Below are 22,549 nucleotides of genomic sequence, written 5' to 3' on the forward strand. Positions count from 1 at the left end.
GACATTACGGTGGATGTTGCCGGGAGTGACCCGCTGCGCGATGGAGACCGACACAATGCAGATGCGGTTACAATGCTGGTAGCAGGTGCCCGTTGTTGTTTGTCACCTGGGGAGTCACTCAGTGTCAGTGGGATCCAGCCGGTGTACTGACGAGGTGATTCTGCGGGATGCTATCACCCAGCTAACTGCTGTTTTAATGCTAAAGGATCAGCTTGAGGAGTTAGATAGCTACATTAGCAAGCTAACTAGCTAGGCACCTGCTGTCTGCCGGGATTGGCTGCATCCTCCTCAGGCTTCTACGGCAGTGCAGCTTCGCTGGCAGAGACATGGAGTTTCCTTTCGATATTAACCAGTTGTTCTCGGAGAGGGTCTCCATCTTGGACCAGACCCTGGTGGCAGGTCGTAGATCAGCAGGAAGGTAGGCAGAATGAACCGTTCTGATTTCTCTCTTCTTTTCCTGTGACCTGTTCCTCGTCCAGTGACCAGACTCTTGACTCCTGTAAGGCTGATGCGTGGTGGAGTCTCAGGATGATGCCATGCTCTCTCCCCTTGCTTTTCTTTGTCTTCTGTGTGATAACTACAAGGACGTCATCGCTACCAGCTGCTTCAGTTGTTGCTCAGCCTTCAGCTGCAAGGGAAGCAGCAACTGTCAGTCAGTCGTCGTTAAACAGGACACAGTGACGTCCAGGGGCCATCTAGGGGTCTTCATGTGGTATTTTGAATGTACTTTTTCATGTGCAGTATTTGTACCTCATTCAGCCTCTTATATACTGTGTTGCTCTCCCTCCGTATGTCTTCAGGCCAGATCTCCAAGCCCGCATAGCCACCATCATTGATGAACTGGGCAGAGCCTCAGCAAAGGTGAGAGGCTCTTCAGGGGCTCGAGAGTTATTATTCTTTTTGAAATATGTGCTTATTTTATTTATAATGGACTCTAAGGCGGAGGAACCCTCAGTGAGACACATGCAACTCCACAGTTTCATGTAGCAGACGCTTTTGTCCAAAGTGACGCACAACACAAGGAAGAATTTAGGCTGGAGGGAGGAACCTTAGTAAGTAGACAAAGAGCTTCAAGTTTGATTGGTCCCAGGTGCTGCCATCTAGTGGCAGAAGGGGTGCCAGGTTGTTTTTTTCTTAATCTTGAACACTCACCACTGTCAGTGCTGAGTGTTCACTCAGAGCCGGTCTCTGACCTCCTGACTCGGTCTACCCTGAGGACCAGGAGGAGGAGGCTCAGGTTTGAGGGCCTTGTGTTCCCTGAACGGTTGAGCCTTCCAATGTTTCCAAAGGTAAAAAGGGGCTCTGAGGGTCGCATGGAGTTGGGAAGTCCATTCCACCATGAGGGAGCAACAGAGGAGAAGAGCCAGGCTCGAGACTCAGAGCCACGCTGGGCTGGGAGCACCAGCCGTCTCTCACAGGTGGGGCGTAGCGGCGAGAGGGTGTGTAGACCTGGATGAGGGGTCCAGGTAGGCAGGAGCCACTCTTGTCACTGCTTTGTCAGCCAGAAGAAGAGACTTGAGTTTGACTCGAGCTGCGGCTGGAAGCCAGTGAGGAGACGTTAGCAGCAGGGTGACGTGCAGTTTTGGGCGAGTTAACGACCAGACGAGCTGCTGCTTCTGGATCTGCAGAGGTTGAAAGGTGGACCAGGGAGGCCTGGACACCCGTTCCCCCATGATGAAGGAGATTCACGGATGGCTGCTGAGGCGTGTACACACCCAGGCATGTGACAGGATGATAAACCAGGAGAAAAATACCACAGTATCACAGTATGGTAGTATTGCAGATCTTTATGTCCCTTGAAGTAAAATCTGGCTATTTTGTAAAGAAAAGAAAAATAATCTTGTTTGCCACTGAATGAAATGATTTCCTTTTCAGCCAACATAAAACATTCATTTGGAACATTAGAAAGTTTTGTATGTCCACATGTAGTTGTGTTCTTACGTTTGAACGTGAATGATTTAACAAACTTGTCTCTGTCCGTGGTGTCGATGTCAGGTGGTGAGCCAAAGTGGGATAATTGGGGTTCGCTTGTTTTTTGCCGGGGAAGGTCACTGTTGTAAGCTAAGCTGGACAGATAAGCTGCTCTATTGCAGGAGAGCGTCATGTGACGTGATCGGTGCGTCAGCCACCGCGAGTCCCAGGGCTTCCGATCAGATGCCCTCGTCCTCCTCGGTGGGCGGAGTCACCGTCCAGTACCGAAGGAAGGCCGAGCTGTCTGCTTAAAGACTCCACTAATGCTCTAACCTGGAGTCTGGACGGCTTCTCTGCCCACTGTCCCAAACTGAAGAATGAACGGAGACCTTTTCTGATGTGAGGGTGTCGGCGTATCTGCCGCGTCCCGTGGAGACATTCAGACGCCGCTGGAGGTGTAACACTGTGGATGCCTGATGTCTGCAGGCTCAGCAGCTTCCAGCGCCTGTAACAAGTGCCTCCAGGTTGCAGTCCCAGCGCCATCAACTCTACCTGCTGAAGGATGCAGAGAGCAATGGGTACATCTCACATTCCGCTCACGCACACTTGGCTCTGTTTGTGACTGTGCTGATGAGGTGTACTGATCCCGCCCAGCAGTGCCTGAGTCAAAGCGTGCACTGTCGTCCCGGGACAGGTGACACACTTCAGCTCACCTCAAATCAGCCAAATGGAAAACTAGCTTCATACTTGTGATGTGGAAAGTTACTCAGAACAGCTGAACAGAAAGTCTGACACCCTGCTTGTCCCTCTAACCCCAATCCTGCCGCCGCCGCCGCCGCTGCCTCCTCCTGCATCAGTGGGCGTGGTGTGGTCGTGGGATTTCTCAAGGTTGGCTTCAAGAAGTTATTTCTACTTGTGAGTACCTCCTGTTTCTGTCACTTTCTCTTGATGTGAGTTCACCTGTAATATCCTCAGGGAAGTCCTTTGTCATCGGCTTCTTCAGTGTCCTTGGATTTTCTCTCCAGGATCGACAAGGCGTGCACGTAGAAGCAGAACCACTGTGTGTGTTGGATTTCTACATATCGGAGAACGTGCAGAGACATGGTTACGGCTTGGAGCTGTTTGATTTCATGTTGCAGGTGAGGGTTTCTTCTCTCTGGGGTAAATAACTAGAGACCAGGCTGGTTGTCACCCCCCCGTGATGAGTCACAGAAACAGTGTCATGACTGACACTGAACGTCTGAGTGAGTGAGTGACTTTAACTCCCTCGGCTGCATGTAGAGTGGCGTCCTCTCCTCCGCTCACTCACGGCGATGCAGCAGCAGACAGTTCATCATTCACATTTCTCTGATTCTGAAGTGGCTCAACGATGTGGAACTTTGTTTTTCCTTATCTGTTGAGTTTCACATCTGCTGAACTCGACCAGCTGAATTCGGGTGACAAGCAGGACTGTAAGTGAGGGTTCCTGGGCCAGAAGCACCCTGCAGCTGAGAGGTGATGGCGGTGGCCTCGTAGACTTTGGGATGCAGGCTCACGCTCAGGTCAAAGGGCTAACGTAGAACCTTGCGCTCCTCAGCGGACGTTACAAAGTTGATAATGTAATTAATCAGACTTCAGATGGTGATCAGCAGTGCGTGCAACTTCCTGTGCGATGGATGCTGGCAGTGAAGACAGAATGGTGGGGGAGTCCAGTCCTGTGTGGAGAGGAGGGACCGCCACACAGTAAGGCTGAGAAAGAGCCATCCCGCTGTGATGTCACTCAGTTATCCTGAGGTTGTTTTACATGAATATTGTAAGTGATTAAATTGGGAGGACCTGATATTCTGGTGTCCAGCGTTGGCCGTCTTTAGCCTCCTACGGTCACCGCGTCATTTACAGGCTCACTCCTCTGAGGAACAGTCTTTGACACGTTTAGTTCTTCCTGCTGCATTTAGAACATCTCTGGCTGAACCACGTTCTGTGTTGTGCTGCTTCAGAACTCGAATATGTCTGCACACCATCTGCAAAACATTATTTTTGCGTTCAGTGTAGCTCATTTTCAGCTCGTAGCTATTGACCGTTGGATTAACAATCACACTTTGGTGTTGTTAAAAACGCCAGGAGACAACAGAGGCGTTTTCTTAGCAGCCATGCTTGTTGAGTTGAGGGTTTAATATTTGCCTATGATTTTATCCAGGCTAGCATTTTGTTGGTGTTACAAGTGTAGTTGTTGTCAACTTGAGGAAGTTGTCAGCTTAATTTGTTCTGAATTAGTTCACAGCTTCATGGATGATTGACATGTCTGACATGCTGCATCAAAGCAGCTGATTGGTTCCTGGTTGCTGTTGATGTGATGATGTCACAACAGACCCAGAGAGGCTGCTGAAGTCCTTCTACACGCGTCCATGCGAGCAGCAGATGTTGGATGGTATCGTCTCCTCTCCTGGCAGGAGGACGCTCTGGTTCATCAGTGCTAGAGGAGCTAACAGCTGGAGCTCCTTCCTGAGAGCTCCAGAGAGTTCCAGCAGCTCCCATCATGGTGGCGATGGAATACTTTTGGGACACGTGATGCAGGTGGACTCCCTCCGAAGATAAACGGGCTGTTTGAACACACCGGTAGTGGCTGTTTGTTTTAAACTTGGAGACCTTCCTCGAGCATTCCTGAGATATTGCTATCTTGGGTGATGACGAACATCTTCAACCTCCAAAACTCCGCCTTTCAGCCCAGGGAGGGTTGGGTCCCCGTTGCTCCATGCTCTCATAGAACAGGGGGCTGTTGAAGGGAAGGGTGCTCTGATCAGGATTTTGGGGGCTGGTCACTGATCATCGATCAGTGGATTTACTTCAAGATTCATGCACCATTGTTAATTTACTGTAGTGTTCCGAGCAATACTGTGTTTGAACTAGTAACATTAAGAGGTGAGTGGATATCATGAAGTGACTTACAAAATCAGCTTCGTTTGGAATGAAATAAATCAATAAAAGAGAAAAAAGGCAACATGGCCAAGGACACTGGCAGAACAAATCAACAACAAATCAATCCAATCCATCTTAAGAGACAGAACAAAACACTGGGCTTAATCAATGTACTCCAACTATTAGGGATAGAAAAACTACAGAAACAATAACAAAGTCTAATTGAATATTGTTTGATGTCAGTCAGCCCTAAGCTCTTTTCTCAAAGTCCAACACCGGACGCCTGCAGCGGTTGTCAGTTGTGAGGCAGGCGAAAGCCGATTGCAGACGTGGTTCCACAAGCTGAAGGTGCGTCCAGCTGCACACATGGAGCCTGAGGGCAAGTCCCCACATGAATGGCACCGTGGATCCACACTAGTTAGCTTAGCACAATGAACCGTAGTTGATGAGCTGTGTATCATATCTGTCGTTCCCATTCAGATTCCAGAACCTGTGGGGTCTCCTCTGGGTTCGAATCGCAAAGGACGCGATCTGTATTTTTCTAATCCTCTTCGTCCTCTCTCATAATGTCGTCCATGTTCTGGCAGTAGCAGGTTCCTCTCGCCATCAAAAGTTTTGTTTTCATGGTTGCTGGTGAAATCGCTGCACCAGTATAAAGCCAGTAGTCGTAGCTTTATATCTGCAAAGAACAGTCCTGCCATATCCAGTGGGTGACTCATAGCGAGTGTCAAAGCCTATAGATTACAAGTATAAAGTTGGCTTCATCAGTTTTTGTTGGCCATCGTCTGGAATACTTTGCTTCTGTCTCCAAACCTTTCATTTGATGTTGTTCATCAAAATCTTAACAGAGCATCAAATTAGTAATTATACTCTTAAAATGAGGGGCGGCCCGGTGGAGCAGTGGTCCTCACTGTGGCCCCCCAGCAAGAAGGTTGTGGGTGGAGCCCCGGCTGCAGCACGGGGTCTTTCTGGGTGGAGTCTCCATGTTCTCCCTGTTCCTGCCTGGTTCTCTCTGATACTTTCAGCAAAGTGAAAGTAGCTCACACGAATTTTTGTGTGTGTGTGTGTGTGTGTGTGTGTGTGTGTGTGTGTGTGTGTGTGTGTCTTCTTTCTCCACCGCAGCACAAGAATCTGGAGCCGGTCCTGATGGCCTATGACAGGCCCTCACCCAAGTTTCTGTCTTTCCTGGCAAAGCATTACTGCCTGACCCAAAATGTTCCTCAGGTGAAGTTCATACGAGCTCTCCGTTCTCTCTTAGCCGCTACAAAGGCTTTACTACAACATCTGACTTCCACTTCCGCAGACGGTTCATGTCTATCTAGAATAGTAGGTTTCCTCTCAGGTTCCATCTCTTGTGGTTCATTTTGCTGCAGCTCCTGTCCCCATTCTCTTTGATTTAGACTCTTCTGATTCTGGTAACTCTCCTTTGGGTTATTATTGAGGTCACTGTGGTTTGTGCTCCGGAGCTCTGTACTGAGTGTAGTGTGACACCGGCCGGGTCAGTTCATGAATTACTTAATCAAAATTAATTTATTAGTAAACCGTCTTAATTGAAAAGTAAATAAAGGTTAACTCATTGAAGTACAACGTAGAACATAGTCAACTCAAATAGTAACTTACATCAAAATACACTGAAAGATGTGCATGAAGAGTAGTGCTGATGTCAGTCACCAGTGCGCCGTATGGATGAGTGACGTGCGCCGTATGGATGAGTGACGTGCGCCGTATGGATGAGTGACGTGCGCCGTACCCAGCGGTGGTGCAGGAGTCCACCTGGCAAGCAGACACCTGGACTCATGCACCTGTCTGGATGCAGCCAAAAGAGAGGGGACGCCAGGTTAGCAGCCCTTAAATACCCTGCTCCTCATACACCCACAGGTGAGGCCCGCTGGCCTGATGACCTGCCCACAACTTCCACACAGGAAGTCACGCAGCCAATGAGCAGACAGAGGGGCAGGTCGTCACGATATCCTCTTGTGGGTGTGAAGCTCAGTCTCATGAATGTGGACCAGACTGCTAATGTACAGGATCAGGTCGGTGAGCGTACATGCAAGTCTGCAACAAATACAGTGAATTAGACCCCTAACAAAATACTGTCTGTCCAGACCGGTTCCCTTCTCTATGTAAACATGACCACTAGAGGGCACCAGCGAGGCCACAGAACAGTGTCTCATCAGAATCTGTCCAAACATTTCCTTCCAACTGTCAAATGTAGGTCCAGATGTCACCTTGATGGTCGTCTGGACGCTGGACATGAGTCCATGTAAATGGTCTCCATGATGGATCTGGATGGGCTCCGGACGCATCGCCTGTACCCTCCATCATCAGTGCAGGGACCTGTTTGAGCTCGTAGGCCTGCGATGTTTGGGCCAGGATAACAGCCAGGAGGCAGCCAGCGTCCTGGAGCTGGTGACTTGCTCCTTGGATCAGCGTCTCTCCTCGTCGGCGGACTTTTTCACTGAGTTTGCTGCAGGCAGTCAGTGAGGGGCTGACAGCATCTCGCCCTTCCCCTCGCTGCCTAGTCAGCGATGTGTGCTCATCCAGATGAAGCATCCGACAGACTGTATAACGTTACATTTGATTGACTGTGAAAATAAAGCTGCACTTCCAACTGCGGCAAATGACATCACACCCCCGTGATGACGAAGGTCTGATGTCACCTCTTTGCACCATGACACACACAACCACTGTCCGCTGCTGTAAATGTGGTGCGAGGTGTTTTTCTGTGGTTGAGATTCCGAGTTCACTCGTGCCTGCGGAAGCAGTAGTTGAGGTTTTTGACCACTAGTGGTGCTAGAGAGCAGTGTTTTGCTGGCAGGTGGTAGTTTTCTCTCTCCCTTGTATTCATTTACTTCCTGCCGATGACCCGTGACCCTTTGCAGCTCCATGCTATATGTGTTTGACCAGAAGGAGTCTGTCCCTTGAGTAACTGAGACACTGATTTGCAGAACACGGGGTTGGGGAAGAAGTACTCCGATAATCTAGTATCGCATCATCTGAGAGTAAATCCTTTCAATAATTATACTGGAGTATTCGCAGAGTAATTTATCTCGTCTTTTTTTTAATTTCAGGTCAACAACTTTGTTGTGTTTGAGGGTTTCTTCCTCAACAGATCAGGTAAGCTTTTCACTGTCATCATTTAAATCATCATTTATGAGAGAGGGCTAGTTGGCTAGAGGCTATCTTAAATTGTGAGGGGCCAGACCCTGAGCAGAGCAGCAGTCAACGCAGGGCAAGTTCCCTGACATATTTTGCACGCTACAGCTTGAAAGTGAGCTTCTGCATTTTGACATCCCAACAGATTCATCTTTTTGTTGCACCTATGTGGAAGAAAAGTCAAGTTTAAATTCTGCAAAAATCACATTGCCAGCTGGTCCAGAAATCTGCTTTATCCCAGTTTCAAAATCTGTTGTTTCACCAAACTCTCTCAGGCGCGCCTTCCTCTCCTCTGACGGATCAGGGGATGTACGGCTTTTTGTAAGGACTTTCTCTCTTTTTCTTTTCTCATGCATCCCCAGCATCTTGTCCCCTGTCCTTCCTCCCTCTGTTGCTCCATGTGACATTTATAAAACTGATTCCCCTCCCACACAGGTTTATAAAGTGCCATTATTTGTATTTTCTAAGTACACTCTATGTCATGTAGTGCATCATGTCATATATGAGTCACACGTTCACAGATGTCGAGCAGCGACCCTTAGCTCACCTGACACCCCACAGCCTGTTCCTGACCTGCTGATGTCCCTTCTGGATGCAGAGGTGCCATGTGTGACATTTAAACCTCATTCATGTAGTGACTGGTGCCCCAGATGTTAATCGTTGGCATTGTTCAGAGTTGGCCCTCCCCTTCCACTCGCCTGCTGCTCCAGCTGTGCCAGCAGTCCACGCCAGCATGAGTATGCTTGAGAGACTTTTCATTCTGCCAGCGAGCTGGCTCATCCTCCTTGGAATGGCATCTGTTGATTTTGATTCATGTTAGCCAGTGTTGGCTCCATTAGCTTGAGAAGCTCTGGTTTGCCCAGATTCATCCACAGCTGAGTTAGAACGTCACACGGAACCACCGACACGTTGAGGGTCGCGCCAGCTGAGGTGGTTCAGATGTAGGCAGGAGTGATAACTTGAGTCCAGCGCCTCGTTCTCTAAAGGTGCTTCACAACTGCTCGTCAATGGCGGCGTCACGTTCTCCTCGATAAATGAAAGCTGCTGGAGGTTTCTGACAACCTCGGTGGGTGATAGTCACTGATCCCTGTGATGAGCTGATACCTGGTTTCTCCGGCCCGGTGCTTTTTGAACGTCATGGCCTGCAACTTGTTTCTTTTTTAATTGTGCAAATAAACAAAAAAACAAGGAGAACTGTGTGAGCTGTAAGAAGTCAGACCCTCCAGGCCTTTAGAGGAAATCTCACCTGACTAAACAGAAGTAGGTACGAAAGTCATGGAATCCAAGGAGTTCACAAGTGAGCAAACATAAATCGGTCATTATATGTTCTTTATGAACCTTATATTCATTCAAGTCTTGAACAAATATTATCTTGTCCCCTTAATTATGTTAGAATAATCTATAATTCACCTGAAACTTCTCATTCTATTTTTTATATTCTACTTATTAACAGTGCATAACTTGTACCCTTGTAGGAGTTCTACCGACTGGATCCACTGGACTACATGAAGTATTTATATTACAGAGTACAAAAGTCAGTGTGGCTTCTAAAAACTAAATGAAGGTTGAAATAAAAAAACGGCACCACAAACCTTAGTCAAGAGAACGAGAGCATCCTGCTCGCCTCAGACTGCTGAGGGGCTGAAAATCACATCGCACTAAATTTAGTCTTGAAATGCACCCATGAGCTCTCTGTCACTAGAAGAGTTACTGCATATTTATATACATATATATGTATATGTGTATATGTATATAAATAAATAAATAAATAAATGTATAGCTGCAAGCTTTAGGGTGGGGGGCACCTGTCATGTTCTCATCTGCTCTGGTTCTGAGTGTGCTCTCTTCCACAGTGGCCCAATTGAGAAAGGTTCCCCTAAAAAAGCCGGACGGAGAGATCAAACCCTACTCTTTAACGGAGAGAGAAGGTAAACGTTACACATGTACAACATACCTTAATGTCTTTGTGGCTTTTAATGGGAATATTTGAGTGCTGTGAGATAAAGAGGGAACTAGTTGAAATACCCCGACCGGCCGCTGTACATGTCAGCAGTGTGAAGTGATCTCCAGCTGCGTTTCCGTTCCCCCCACAATTGTGCAAAACCTAAATATCGCAATGAAAAACTGGTAATGGAAACACCTACATTAAAAAAAAAACTCTCTAAAATCGTTAAAAAGTTTGTACGCTCTCATGAGGTGGCTTCTCAGACGTGTCGTATAGAAGAATATCGCTAATGTGCGACAGAAACACCTTCTTCGACGTGACGTCGTGACGTTAAATCCCTCATGGACCCCTGAGCCGTGTCATCACTCGCTGCCTTCGTCTGGTGATGACAACAGCGGCGGCAGCAGCCGTGACCAAATACCTGCTCCACAATGCAAAATGCTGCGTACCTCCATCCTCCTCAAAGTGGAGTCTCGCCGCGCGAGATTTTGCGAGAATTATGGCGCTAAACACTTTTCAGTGGAAACCCCTGCAAATCGCAACTGTACTTTGTTGAAATTTAAGAAATGTCACTTTTATTTTGATAAAATCTGTAATGGAAACGCAGCTACTGAGTGTGATTACCAGATGAACGTTAGTCAGTCATAATAAATGTACAGCATGGAGGACATAAATGTACATACATCAGCAGGTTTCCAGTGACATCATAGTGACAGTACAGGAAGTACAGTCGGAGCACCTCCCCTCTCTCCTGAGACTTCTTTCCCGCCTTCTCTGATGGTCACTGCTACTTTTTATGGATCTCTAGTTTTCTGTCAAACTGAGTGACTGGAGGCCACGCTGCCGAGGCTCTGCTCAAAACCCGGACTAGACGACCGGACGGGATCACCTGACAGGATCACCTGACATTATTGAGTCCTTTATTGGGCAGCGCTCCCACCGACACAGACCTGGTGAGACCACCAGTGAGCTGAGCTGTTCTGTGTGCTGCAGCTCCTCCTTCCATCTTGAAGCAGGTCGACTTTTTCCTAACTGAATTCAAACGAAGCCAAAGCATCCTGGATCAGTATGCTGCCATTTGGGGTCATCATTTCATCAAGGCAGTAGTGCCGCCACCCACCGTACGGTAACACTTGCTCTGTTTGTTGCGGAACACCTCGCTCTCGTGGTTTGAGATGGTGAGTTGATGCTCGCTCTGCAACACTCAGCTTCTCATTAAAGGAGGAGCTGCACCACAGCGCAAACACAACCAGTTGAATTCACACACCTCTGTTCAGTAACGAGCACGGATGCTTCCCGTCACAGCAAACGCCGCCCATGGCAGCAGCCTCAGCAGAGGGATGAACGTTCCTGCCCCACAGGCATCAAAATGGGATGTAGAATGTGCAGGTTGCTCAGAATAAGGCAGCTCATCCAGGTTTGCTTGGCCTTTCAGTAGAAGTGTAAACCATATACATGCACAGCTGGCCTGATGGTGGGAACATCTGTGCTGCTCCGGCCGATGTGGTGCTGCGTGTGGCCACATAACACCTGCGGCTTCATACACGGTCAAAGAAACACAGCAGATCCTTCGGCAGCTTCAAATCCTGATTGAGTTGCCGGGCTCTTCCCTCCACAGTGGTCCGTCAGGAGCAGAGGACTCGTCCCTGGCCGTTTGGACCTCCTCACTCCCCCCAGCGGTCGGTATCCTCCCAGTACTCCCACTCCCTGAGTGTGGGATCGTCCCCCACCAGGGCCCCCCCTCGGGCCGCTACGGTGTCCACCCCAGGCAGCAACAGGGACCTGAACCCACAGTCCCTCCTCATGGAGCACTGCAGGGCAAGACGCGCCAGGTAAATACACACAACCAGGGGATCTGCATGTGGCCGGTTCATCTTTGAGGAGGTTCTCATGCATTAGCAGAACAGTTCTGCACGGGTCCAATGACCAGAGACCCGGGTCCTTCAGAGAGAGGTGTTGGTCCGGTCAGCTGCAGCACTCGGCGTGTATTTGTCTCTGCATCACTCCAGCCTGGAGCTTCTCGCTCTTCGTTATCACCAGATGTCTGGAACCACTACAGATACTGGAGGCCGAATTTGTCCCAAACAAAGAAGCGTCTCCCGGTCAGTAGAGGTGAAATCCAGTCGTTCCGTCGTGGCGGTCGGTCCCTCACCAGGGTTCAACTCCCAAGGACACACTGACAGGCTGATGGGGGCAGTTGACAAGTGTTTTTGGTTGAAGTCATAGACTCATCCACCAAAGGTACATCAGCATTTACTGGTGATAGTGGGAGCACTAGGATTTCCATAATTTATGGAGCTTGTTTGGTGCTCACAGCGGTGAAAATTCTCACGTATTCACAGTAAATGAGCCAGCAGCATCATCACTGTACCTGGGCCTCACTTGTCAGTGCGTCTGTAACATCCCAGTTTGAAGTCTGAGGTCTGAAGATTCAGGTCCCACTTCAGTTACGTTTCCTTCATCTAATTCAGCACATCAGACGTCACATGAAACCTTCAAATCCTTCCTGGCAATTTGCAGAAATCTCGTGTGCGCCAGCATTAATCGATCCGTCAGTCAGCAGAAAATTAATTATTTTGATAAGTGAATAATTGCCCCTACCTGTTGAAGCGCATGCTGGGCCGGTCAGTGGAAGGACCTGCTGCTGCTCTCCGTTCAACACAGAAAAAAAGAGTCTTGAGGTTTTGGTTTGTTGCTGGAAAACAGGGACGAGGCGTTGAGTTAATGAGCTTTGAGACGTCCGTTGGGTCTGGTCCTCCCTGGGGTCTGATCCAACATGGGGTCTGGTCCTCAGTGGGGTTTGGTCCTCCCTGGGGTCTGGTCCTCAGTGGGGTCTGGACCTCTGTAGGGTCTGGTCCTTCATGGGGTCTGGTCCTCAGTGGAGTCTGGTCCTACATGGGGTCTGGTCCTCCCTGGGTTCTGGTCCTCAGTGGGGTCTGGACCTCTGTGGGTTCTGATCCTACTTGGGGTCTGGTCCTCAGTGGGGTCTGGACCTCTGTGGGGTCTGGTCCTACATGGAGCAGAAGAACGCTGTAGATCAGCCCTCCAGACCTCCGTCCCCTCAGTATGTCATAGCTGGATACAATCTGGATCTGGACGTGTTCCTGTGTGCAGAGACAAATGGGTTCCTGGGGAGGAAGGTGCTCCTTTGCTGGTCCGTCCTGAGCAGGAGGGGCTTCCCTGTAGTCTGCAATGTTTCAGCTCAGTTCTAGCCTCACCCCTCCAGCCTGGACTCCAGCCTGGTTGAGCCTGCAGCTCCCAGGGAGCCGGAGAGATTCTGGGTCTGGGACTAGTGTTCCTCTCGTTGGTCACTTGTTCGTTCTGCTACTCTTGGTTCTGCTTTCTAACCTCTGCGCCCCCTCCCCCCTCCCGTGTTTACCTGTTCATCCTGTCCTCCACCCCATTGACCTCTTTCCATCACCTTCTCTTTTCACCATCACAGTTCCCTCAATAGATCTTAGCTGGGGTTCCAGTGACCCCCCGTGACATGGAGAACGTTCCCTTAGGCCTTTTTAAAATCTAGTTGTTGTCGTCTGCCCAGCTGAGAGGAACACGATGCCTTTGTCTGATCTTCTTGCCTTTTTTAATCCATTAAACTTCCACAAAACTGCACGTGAGATTGTCTTTTATGGCACATGAATTAGTGTTTACAACACACACACACACACACACACACACACACACACACACAGGACACAGTTCCTTAGAGTTCTTCTTCCATCTCCTGGTTTTTATTTTTCATTCCTTCAGTGTCTTTGTGAGACCATGCTTGTATTTTGTGACCATGTCACTACTTTTGTTGTATTTCATTTTTTATTCGGTTCCGTAATTTCGTTTATTTTTCACCCTCCCATCCCCGCCCCCACCCCGCCCCGCTCTCTACCTTGGTCTGTCTCATCTCCCTGTGGGCCGCTCCTCTGCTAGCCAGCTGGGTCTGGTGGCCCGATGCAGCCTGTACAGTCGCCACATGGACAGGACATCTGGAGGACTGCTGGACAGACACTTACCAGGTACGCGTGAGTGAGGATGACCTGATGACCCCCCATCGACATGTTGGAGGACAGCCTCTCAGGGTTATAAGAGTTAAAAGCATTTCTACGTCCCTGCTCACACCTGCTGCATCTTTTCTAACGAGTCAGGATTTTCTACATTGCAGCATTTGTGTTCCGTCAGTTCTGATGTTCATGTGCAGGACTAAGTGTTCCACCTGATTCAGAGCAGCAGAGCTGAACAGAGAGAGAGAACAACACAGCAACAGGCTGGGCTGAGTGCTAGAACACCCACCTCCCTTCAGCTGCTCTAGGAACCTCATCTAACGTCCTGGTTATCATCATGCAGTCTGCTTACAGCCAGCATGTTTAAGTAGAGCCCCCCTGGGAGCCCCCCTGGGAGCCCCCCTGGGAGCCCCCCTGGGAGCCCCTCATCACCCTTTGAAAGCCTCCTTTAGATATTATGGTCATGAGTTATTATGATGCGGCTCCCCATCATCTGAAGCGGCTTCGATCTGGCGCTGGCAAGCGCTCGTGGCCCAGGCCGGGTTCGTCCGCCTCCTAGTAAATGTGCCTTCTGATCAATCGATGGATCAATCTGTCGACTGATCCATCGATCGGTTGCTGCCCCGTGCCCCTCACCTCCACTCAGGTCAGTCCTTGTTAGAACATGTTCCACAGGGGGTGAATGGTCATGATAACAAAGTTGTAGGTCACAACATGTTGCTCCAGCAGGTGACTTTGATTCCTACACCTCGACAGACACCACGTATCAGGATCCATGAGAACCTGTAGAACCCTGCAGTCTGTAGACCCTCATCTGAAGAGCATGTCTGGCTTCAGCCTGTTGGCGTTAGTCTACCTCGCCACTCTGGTCCTGTGAGGATGTAGCTTACAGAGCCATGGGCCACGTGCAAGAACCACTCCAACACACTTGTCCCAATCCCTCGTGCGAGTGCGTTGCTACATCCACTAAGATTTTTGTACCCGAGATACAAACCAAAACCACGACCTTCGTTCCAGCTACACAACCAAGCAACCTGCCGTTCTCTGATGGACTCCAAGACTTTTAGAGTTCCAATATTTAAATCACACCTTTGAATTTATAATCAGTGACATCATCAGGCCACCCAGAGGCCTCGCAGTGGCCGTGTGAGCGCAGCACCATGGCGAGATAAATCTGGTCATAGGCGACAAGATATGGGATTTGATTTGTGTGTGTATTCATACCTACTGGTTGAAAGAACAAATGAAACGACCATCCCACCACCTGCAGGGCGCCACCGCTCTCCCTCCCCCGGGAGCAGGACCTCAACCTCGGAGCACGTGAGGTTCCTCACTTTCGTTTTCCGTCTGATTTTCCTGAATGAAAGTCTTTGAGGGCGTCAGTTAGGCTACCCTGCAGCTCCACCTCACACAAAACAGAATGTGAATGGGTGAATGTGTCGGATGTGGTTTCGTACTGCCTGGTTCTCAAGGTTACAACTTGATTCATGGAAACAGTGCAAAGATGCTGGATGTTGCTGTGTTGGAGAACCCACTTGTTCCTGATGCAGAACCTTCGCAGCTTTGCTCCTCCTCCTCATATGTTAGTACCTTGTGCCTCCTCAGGTCCGAGACCAGTGGAGGATCAGTCACGCGTTCTGGGACACACAGACACACACAGGTTGGCCAGTATTCACACGCCACTGAGCAGGTACTTACATGGCGGCACCAGGCCGTGTTCTTGTCTGGAGGGTGTAAACATGAAGGACTGCACCTGCGGACGTTTGTGGCTGAAACGCTCAGAAATGGCGGCAGCATCTTTATGTTCCCTCCTGTGCTTCGTCCTCAAAAGTCTGCTTATTGCATTTATCTCTCTAATAACGCAATATAATTGTTCTCTACCTTCATCAGTCCTGCTTCCATTGAGCATGTCCTGTCCCCCGCCTCACCCAGGTCCCACCCTCTCTCCCCTCCACCTCCGTCCGCGTCCCAGAAGGATGCTATCTACAGCCAGACAGACGTAGACAGCATCCACCTGGGCACAGATGCTGAAGGTGCTGAGGAGGAGATCCAAGCATCCGGCAGCCCTGAGTGTCCAGCAGGAGCCCATCTGCCTGCTCAGAGACAGGAGGAGGAGAAGGAGAGCAGCAGTCGGTGCTCCTGGACTGTGGGAGAGAACCGTTACTCCGCCTGGTGGGTGAAGAACAAGCAGGAGCACAGGAGCACCCGTCCCTGGTGACAGCTGCTCTGCACTCATCTCCAAACTCGGACTCATCAGCCGAATATTTGGAAAATTGAATTCAGTATTGAATTTTTGGACGACTTTCCAAAAAATGTCCCTTGAAGAAGGAAGCCATCAGCAGCAGGGGAGCGTCTGCAGGTGCTGTGGGGAGGAGGAGCTCACGTCCCCTGATGCTGCCTTTCTTCTTCAGTTCGGAGAGTTTCTCACGGATGTGAAGTGACAAGACTGATGTTGTATGTCCCAGTTTGACAGTCCTCCTGAGACCTGGAACCAGTGGAAATGTTGGTTCCGTGGTTGTGTGTCTGGATCTGAATCGCCAGGCCGTTCCTCAGAGGCTGTGGGTGTTGGCAGCGGCGAGAACCATGTGGTAGTCATTAGGCAGACGCCGTCTGGGTTCTGCTTTCTAAAGCTTGACTTCACAAAGCTGAGAGATGGCTGTTCCCCACTTAGCTGTGAATAGCAGCTTGTTCTCATTCCACTACCACAGATACCGACTCTCCCAGCTGGTCACAGCGCCACAGCTTACCTGACACATGTAGCGTTCTTATGCTGGGCAAACTGGGAAGTGCTGCTGTCAGCCTCGTGGTTCCAGTAATCCCTGAGGACTCAAGCTGCAGAACAGCAGGTTCGACTGTCTTTCTCTTGTCCCTGGTAAATAAACAGAACCAAAGAACGGAACTGTGTCAGGGTTTCTTTACGTGTCACAGACGGATGTCAGATCCGTAGCAGATGGTTCCAACCATTTCATCGTCTTTCCACTCCTCTGAGGCAGCTGAAGGTGGAAAACTCCATTTACGTGAGGATTTCTGTTCCAATCCACCAATGAGTTGAGGTCCGGATGGAAACACTGATGGTGCTGGTAGCAGTGAGTTGGGCCGGGTCTTAGGAGGACCTGGTCCTGGGACTGCTTCACTGGGCAGTGACTCACGATGACCACCAGAGGAATGAAGCGATGAGGAATTGTAACTTCCATCTGCTGTTACTCACCATAGGTCACGCAGGCTGACGCGCTGCCGACCCTCCCTCAGGAGCAGCCGCCGCTTTCTCTCGTTCCTCTGTTATGGAAAGTCATCCTCAACTGAACTGTAGTTAACTGGATCATTCTGAAAGTTGCGGATGGATTTTGGTGAGATAGAACATTGATTGGGAAGCAATTGGTGACTTTTGGTATTTAAATAGTTTACATTTATAAACCTCTTAGCAATGTCAGGTTTCTGTCTCGGATCAATCAGTGGGGATTGACCTGCTCCATGTGACCCCACACGATGATCGGAGCGGTAAAGTCTGCAGGTAAATGAAGAGTGTGACGGTACCACATTGTTACAGTATTGATACTTCAGTGTTAAGAACCATTTCACTCTGTTTCATTCACAAGTCGATTCTTCCGCGTTTGCTGAGCTTCAGGTTGAGTCAGCAGCAGAAAGTTGATGGTTGAATGGAGAAATGGAAGTAAACAGAATTCCACCTCCTGATGATGATTGAAGCCACCTGAGACTGCAGGAGCTCCACGTCACGTAGAATAACTGGATTTTATTTAGTTGACTTGAAAACATTCAAACAATTGTGAAACACACAGGATTCTGTTTTCCGCTAAACATCCGTCCACAGTCATTTATTCAGGACCAAAGTTCAAGGAGCTTTTCGTCAGATTCTCATTGGAAGCCTGATGAGTTCTGTAAATGTTGAACTGTAGGAAAACACGAGAGCTGACGCCAGAAGCAAGTACACAACTGAGTACACAACCTGGAGCTGCAGCTTCCTGCTTGTGCCATAGAGGTTTCTCACAAGGTACTTTGACCTTTTCAGTGAGGAGCTCATTCTTGCGGAACTTGTTTTTCCGTCAGCAAAGGCAAACTAAGCTGCAGCTTATTGGACCATGAGGGCAGTTTGCAGGGAGTATGTGCAATGATTAAATCAGAGCTGCATAGTTTCACGGTCACGCTGAGAAGACGTATCAGTTTGAGGAAGAGACGCAGTGCGATGCTGCTACCGCTGCAGCTCAAACCCACCGTCCGAGTCCCTCATCGAGCAGGAAGCTCCATGGCGCAGGCTGCGTTTGATTAGCTCAGGTTCCAGTTGACTGGAGGCTGACGGGCTTCAGAGGCGCTGGTTGGCCTTCTTCTTCATGCTCAGCCAACTGCAGCTCTGTGCGCTGTCATCACACGTTTAGTTAGAAAGAGAATTATGCTGTTTCCTAAAATGTTAAACTGTTCCTTTTTGGAATTTCCTCGTAGTTTCATATGCTTAGTATCTCGCTATGTTTTGTTTGTGTTTAAAAAGTCCCAGAAACCACCGGTGGGGCCATCCTCCTGAGCTAGTCGGCCTCCTGCAGCAAGGAGAGGTAGATGCTGGACTGGAGGAAGCGAGGGTAGCAGTCCGTGTCCAGGAGGGCGTAGATGCGCTTCTGTGCGTGGGACAGAGACGTGTGGGAGGGGGCCTGCAGCAGCTGGAGGGTCAGGTCTCTGGTCTTGCTGTCCAGGTTCACCTACAGCAAGACACACACTCATTACACTGCACATTAGAAACATCCTTCACAGGTGCGTGCTGGTGAAGACCAGTCCGCTGTATAACGTCAGATATCGTCTTGACATATCGGTCCGATCAGCAGAATTGGATTTCCGTCTTTGCTCTCAGCAGACGCGGGGGAACCACGGGAGCTTCTGGATGGGCCTTTCTACACCAAAATGTTCCTTCCTAATGATATTGATGTTTGTAAATTTGTACAAAATGTGAATATGCTATTAACTTGTTTTATAGCGATAATAGCAACACAACATATCATCCAAATCAGTTGCTGAACATTAGTTTGCTGGGTATCTGCAAAAAGTCCCATTGTGCTCCCGTAACCCTTCGCTCCGGATGACGAGGTCACAGTCAGGGACGCGTTTATTCACCTGCAGCTCAGTTATAGAACTTTTATCAGTAATTATGAGTCAGCGAATCGGTGTAGAGCAACAATTAATGTCCTAATTAACTGAATGCCCTGAAAGTGTTGTTGTTTGGATCGTTCCATGTACAGTGGGTATGGAGAATAACCGAGAGACTGAACTGGTGTTTGCCAAACGAATCATTAATGACCAGAGTAACTGTCACTGAAAAACTCGACATCGTCTTCACTTAACACACCGATCTTCCCATCCCGCCTCTGAGCTGATGCTCTGATTGTGAAGGGATAAGAGCGGACGAGTGTTGTGATCTTGCGCTGCTCTGTGGACGGGATGAAACACACTTGAGGGAACCGCAGCATTTCCTCCAAATAAACTTCTGCTCTGTAAACAGAGTTGAGCTCCGTCTCTGAGATCTTGCAAATGTCCCTTGGTAAAGGAAGGATGAGTCAGAGCGTAAATATCGAGTCCTCCAGCGAGACACCAAGATGGCATCTGCTGAAACGTGCCTGATGAATGGAACTGCGTCCGCTTGGGTGAAGTAAAGACAGCAAGCTGGATGTGACTGTGGAAAGGTCAAACATTCCCTCAACTAAAGACGGTACAAACTTGACACCAGCGGTGCATAAACACAACAATGGTGGCGCTGAGTAGGAGGCGTCTTCTATTCAGCAGGTTCCCCTGGCAAGTTTGTGGTGTCTGGATTTCTTAGTGAGAAAGAGGAAGGTGAGTTTTTAAGGTCCAGAGCGAAGATTTTTGCAGAAAGATAAATCATTAATAATGATGCATTTCATGAATCATCGTCACTTGGAATTGAGGTCACATGTAGCAGAAACTGTCAAATGAGCTTTGACTTCAGCTGTGGAAGCTGAGTCAACTTGCGGTTGTTCCACGAACGTCGGCGTCTCATTAGCAGAGGATTCACCTGAGTTCCTTCCTACTAACGCACTGTGACGCTGACTCAGACGACCTCTGGGCAGGTTCCCTGCATGTGGGGAATGACATAGAGGAGGCCAGGGCGTCTGGTTACCCTGTTCATGTCTCACCACCAGAGGGTGCTATGTAAAAGTGGAAGAGTAGTTTTGTGCCACTACTTGGTCTGATGTCACATCCTGTCTGGGAAAACACTCCTCACACACTACTGATACACTCCTGAAACACTACAATACACTCCTGATACACTACAATACACTCCTGATACACTACAATACACTCCTGATACACTACAATACACTCCTGATACACTACGATACACTCCTGAAACACTGCGAATACACTCCTGAAACACTACGATACACTCCTGAAACACTACAATACACTCCTGATACACTACGATACACTCCTGAAACACTGCGAATACACTCCTGAAACACTACGATACACTCCTGAAACACTACGATACACTCCTGAAACACTACGATACACTCCTGAAACACTACGATACACTCCTGAAACACGACGATACACTCCTGAAACACGACTGATACACTCCTGAAACACGACTGATACACTCCTGAAACACGACTGATACACTCCTGAAACACTACAGATACACTCCTGAAACACTACAGATACACTCCTGAAACACTACTAATACACTCCTGAAACACTACTAATACACTCCTGAAACACGACGATACACTCCTGAAACACGACGATGCACTCCTGAAACACTACGATACACTCCTGAAACACGACTGATACACTCCTGAAATACTACGATACACTCCTGAAACACGACGATACACTCCTGAAACACGACTAATACACTCCTGAAACACGACTGATACACTCCTGAAACACGACTGATACACTCCTGAAACACTACAGATACACTCCTGAAACACTAATAATACACTCCTGAAACACTAATAATACACTCCTGAAACACTAATAATACACTCCTGAAACACTAATAATACACTCCTGAAACACTACAGATACACTCCTGAAACACTACAGATACACTCCTGAAACACTACTAATACACTCCTGAAACACTACTAATACACTCCTGAAACACTACTAATACAATCCTGAAACACTACAGATATGAAATGAATGTGAAGAGTGTGAGAGTGCCTGGTCTCAGAAAGGTTCACAAAGATTCACGTTAGCTGCAGCTGATAGGGTGGAGCAGCCTCGTACCTCCCGCGGGGAACCAGGTTGGATGTACGTCACACAGATGTCCTTGGCCCTCCTCTGCAGGCTGAAGTTGTTGGATGAGTGGCGGTACTGTTCACAGGCCAGATAGAACTGAAGGTTCTCCTCACTGAACTCAGAGCGCAGGAACGCTCCAAACACAGAGACGCCAGCTGTCAGGAGCAGGAAAAAGACAATGTCACATCGTAGGAGGAGGAGACACACACACACACTTTGAGTGGATTTATCCAAGATCTGCTTTCATCCTTCATCCCATTCTTTGGTTCATCCATGTGGACATGATCTCAGATGGAGGCAACATGTTCACTCTGCTTTTCTTTCCTTCTCGAGTCACAGCCACTCAAGCAGAAGCGTCACAGGTGTGCTGTTAAGGACAGCCTCCGACTGCCGAACAAACACATCGAAGCTCTCACACGTGGTCATGGAGGCCCCGCCTCCACAGCCCTCATCAGGACAGTCACAGCAACTGCAACTACAACTCAGCAGCAAACCTAAAAAACTGTCACAGTTCTGAGGAAAGGTGATCTGCCTGTCCAGTTCCAGTTCCTGTCACATGACCTGATAGTGGAACTCTTACTGCTACTGGTGTAAATAGTCATGTTTCACACACACTTTACTGTGACCTTACTGAGTGTGGCTGTGCCAGAACTTTATAAAACATGGACAAAAGTGTGATCAACGTGTGATCAACGTGTGATTAACATGTAATTAGCATGATTAACATGATTACATTGTGATCAACATCTAATTAACATCTGACACGCGTGTGATTACAGCACTGCTAGCCAGAGGGTGCTGGGTATTTGATGTGAGACATGTTTGAGTCAGGACCCTAACAACGATAACCAGCCTCACCTTGATCAGTGGGGTCAACCTGGGGGTCAGGGGTGAGATGGCCGTGACCAGGGGTCACCAAATGGTGGCGTTGGCAACAGTTTTCAGACAGGAAACTATTTTTTCACCTTTCTGAGGCCAATAAACGTGATTAGTCCATGAGGGGTTTTAGGTCTCAAACAAACATGCTGAAGGGTACTGTGCAGTTCTCTAGGATGTCTTGGAGGCTTTCCAGTGCTGGAGGCCGGCCTGCTTGACATGAATTTTTAGGGTTGAGAACCACTGAGCTACACCGGTTCACCCATTCACGACTGAGCATGAGGACAACATGGAGGACAACACGAAGGACAGGTCCTAGCAAGACCACGGTGTAAGAGACGGAGCCTGAATCTGAGCCGTCTGGAGGAGGAGACGGCGATCGACCTCTAGTGATGCGAATGCTTGGCTGGATGGAAAACAATCAAGCCTGAAACAGTCCACAAACCACTGAGAAGCTGGCAGAGTGGTGGACTTGTGTTGTACGTCGCTTTGGACAAAAGCGTCT

The 22,549-nt window shown here is 48.8% G+C and overlaps 2 protein-coding genes across 14 annotated transcripts in view; one reads left to right on the forward strand and one right to left on the reverse strand.

Annotated features, from left to right (window-relative positions):
* Positions 1-19,620, forward strand: atat1 (alpha tubulin acetyltransferase 1). Of its 13 annotated transcripts, none has more exons than XM_086192891.1 (13): positions 2-418; positions 801-861; positions 2,398-2,489; positions 2,769-2,826; positions 2,937-3,050; positions 5,929-6,030; positions 7,878-7,923; positions 8,238-8,283; positions 9,816-9,890; positions 11,526-11,739; positions 13,836-13,917; positions 15,508-15,592; positions 15,835-19,620. In XM_086192891.1, the coding sequence occupies exons 1-13, from the start codon at positions 327-329 to the stop codon at positions 16,118-16,120; spliced, it is 1,353 nt and encodes a 450-aa protein (XP_086049017.1). In that variant the 5' UTR covers positions 2-326; the 3' UTR covers positions 16,121-19,620. The 13 variants fall into 13 exon arrangements, with proteins under 13 accessions (XP_086049021.1, XP_086049017.1, XP_086049020.1 ...); XM_086192894.1 differs by having other exon boundaries at positions 15,508-15,562; XM_086192900.1 differs by having other exon boundaries at positions 3-418; positions 13,832-13,917; positions 15,835-16,075.
* The window catches only part of LOC147241083 (uncharacterized), a 17,514-nt gene continuing 12,185 nt past the window's right edge, over positions 17,221-22,549 (reverse strand). Inside the window, exons 5-6 of the mRNA XM_086192907.1 lie at positions 21,157-21,323; positions 17,221-18,608 (exon numbers count right to left, since the gene is read on the reverse strand). Of these exons, the coding sequence (XP_086049033.1) occupies positions 18,438-18,608; positions 21,157-21,323 (338 nt within the window). The 3' untranslated portion in view covers positions 17,221-18,437. The remainder of the gene's footprint in view (positions 18,609-21,156; positions 21,324-22,549) is intronic.

This window comes from Aulostomus chinensis, chromosome 22 (assembly GCF_037954235.1).
Source record: "Aulostomus chinensis isolate RoL2024-O1b breed Wild chromosome 22, RoL_Achi_v1.0, whole genome shotgun sequence".
In the NCBI taxonomy this organism is placed as follows: Eukaryota; Metazoa; Chordata; class Actinopteri; order Syngnathiformes; family Aulostomidae; genus Aulostomus; species Aulostomus chinensis.

Coding starts and splice junctions, on each gene's coding strand:
- atat1 (XM_086192890.1), top strand. CDS start 327: ATGGAGTTTCCTTTCGATATTAACCAGTTGTTCTCGGAGAGGGTCTCC. Junction 2,827..2,936: donor TCAAGAAGTTATTTCTACTT/GTGAGTACCTCC, acceptor TTTTCTCTCCAG/GATCGACAAGGCGTGCACGT. Junction 6,031..7,877: donor TGACCCAAAATGTTCCTCAG/GTGAAGTTCATA, acceptor TTTTAATTTCAG/GTCAACAACTTTGTTGTGTT.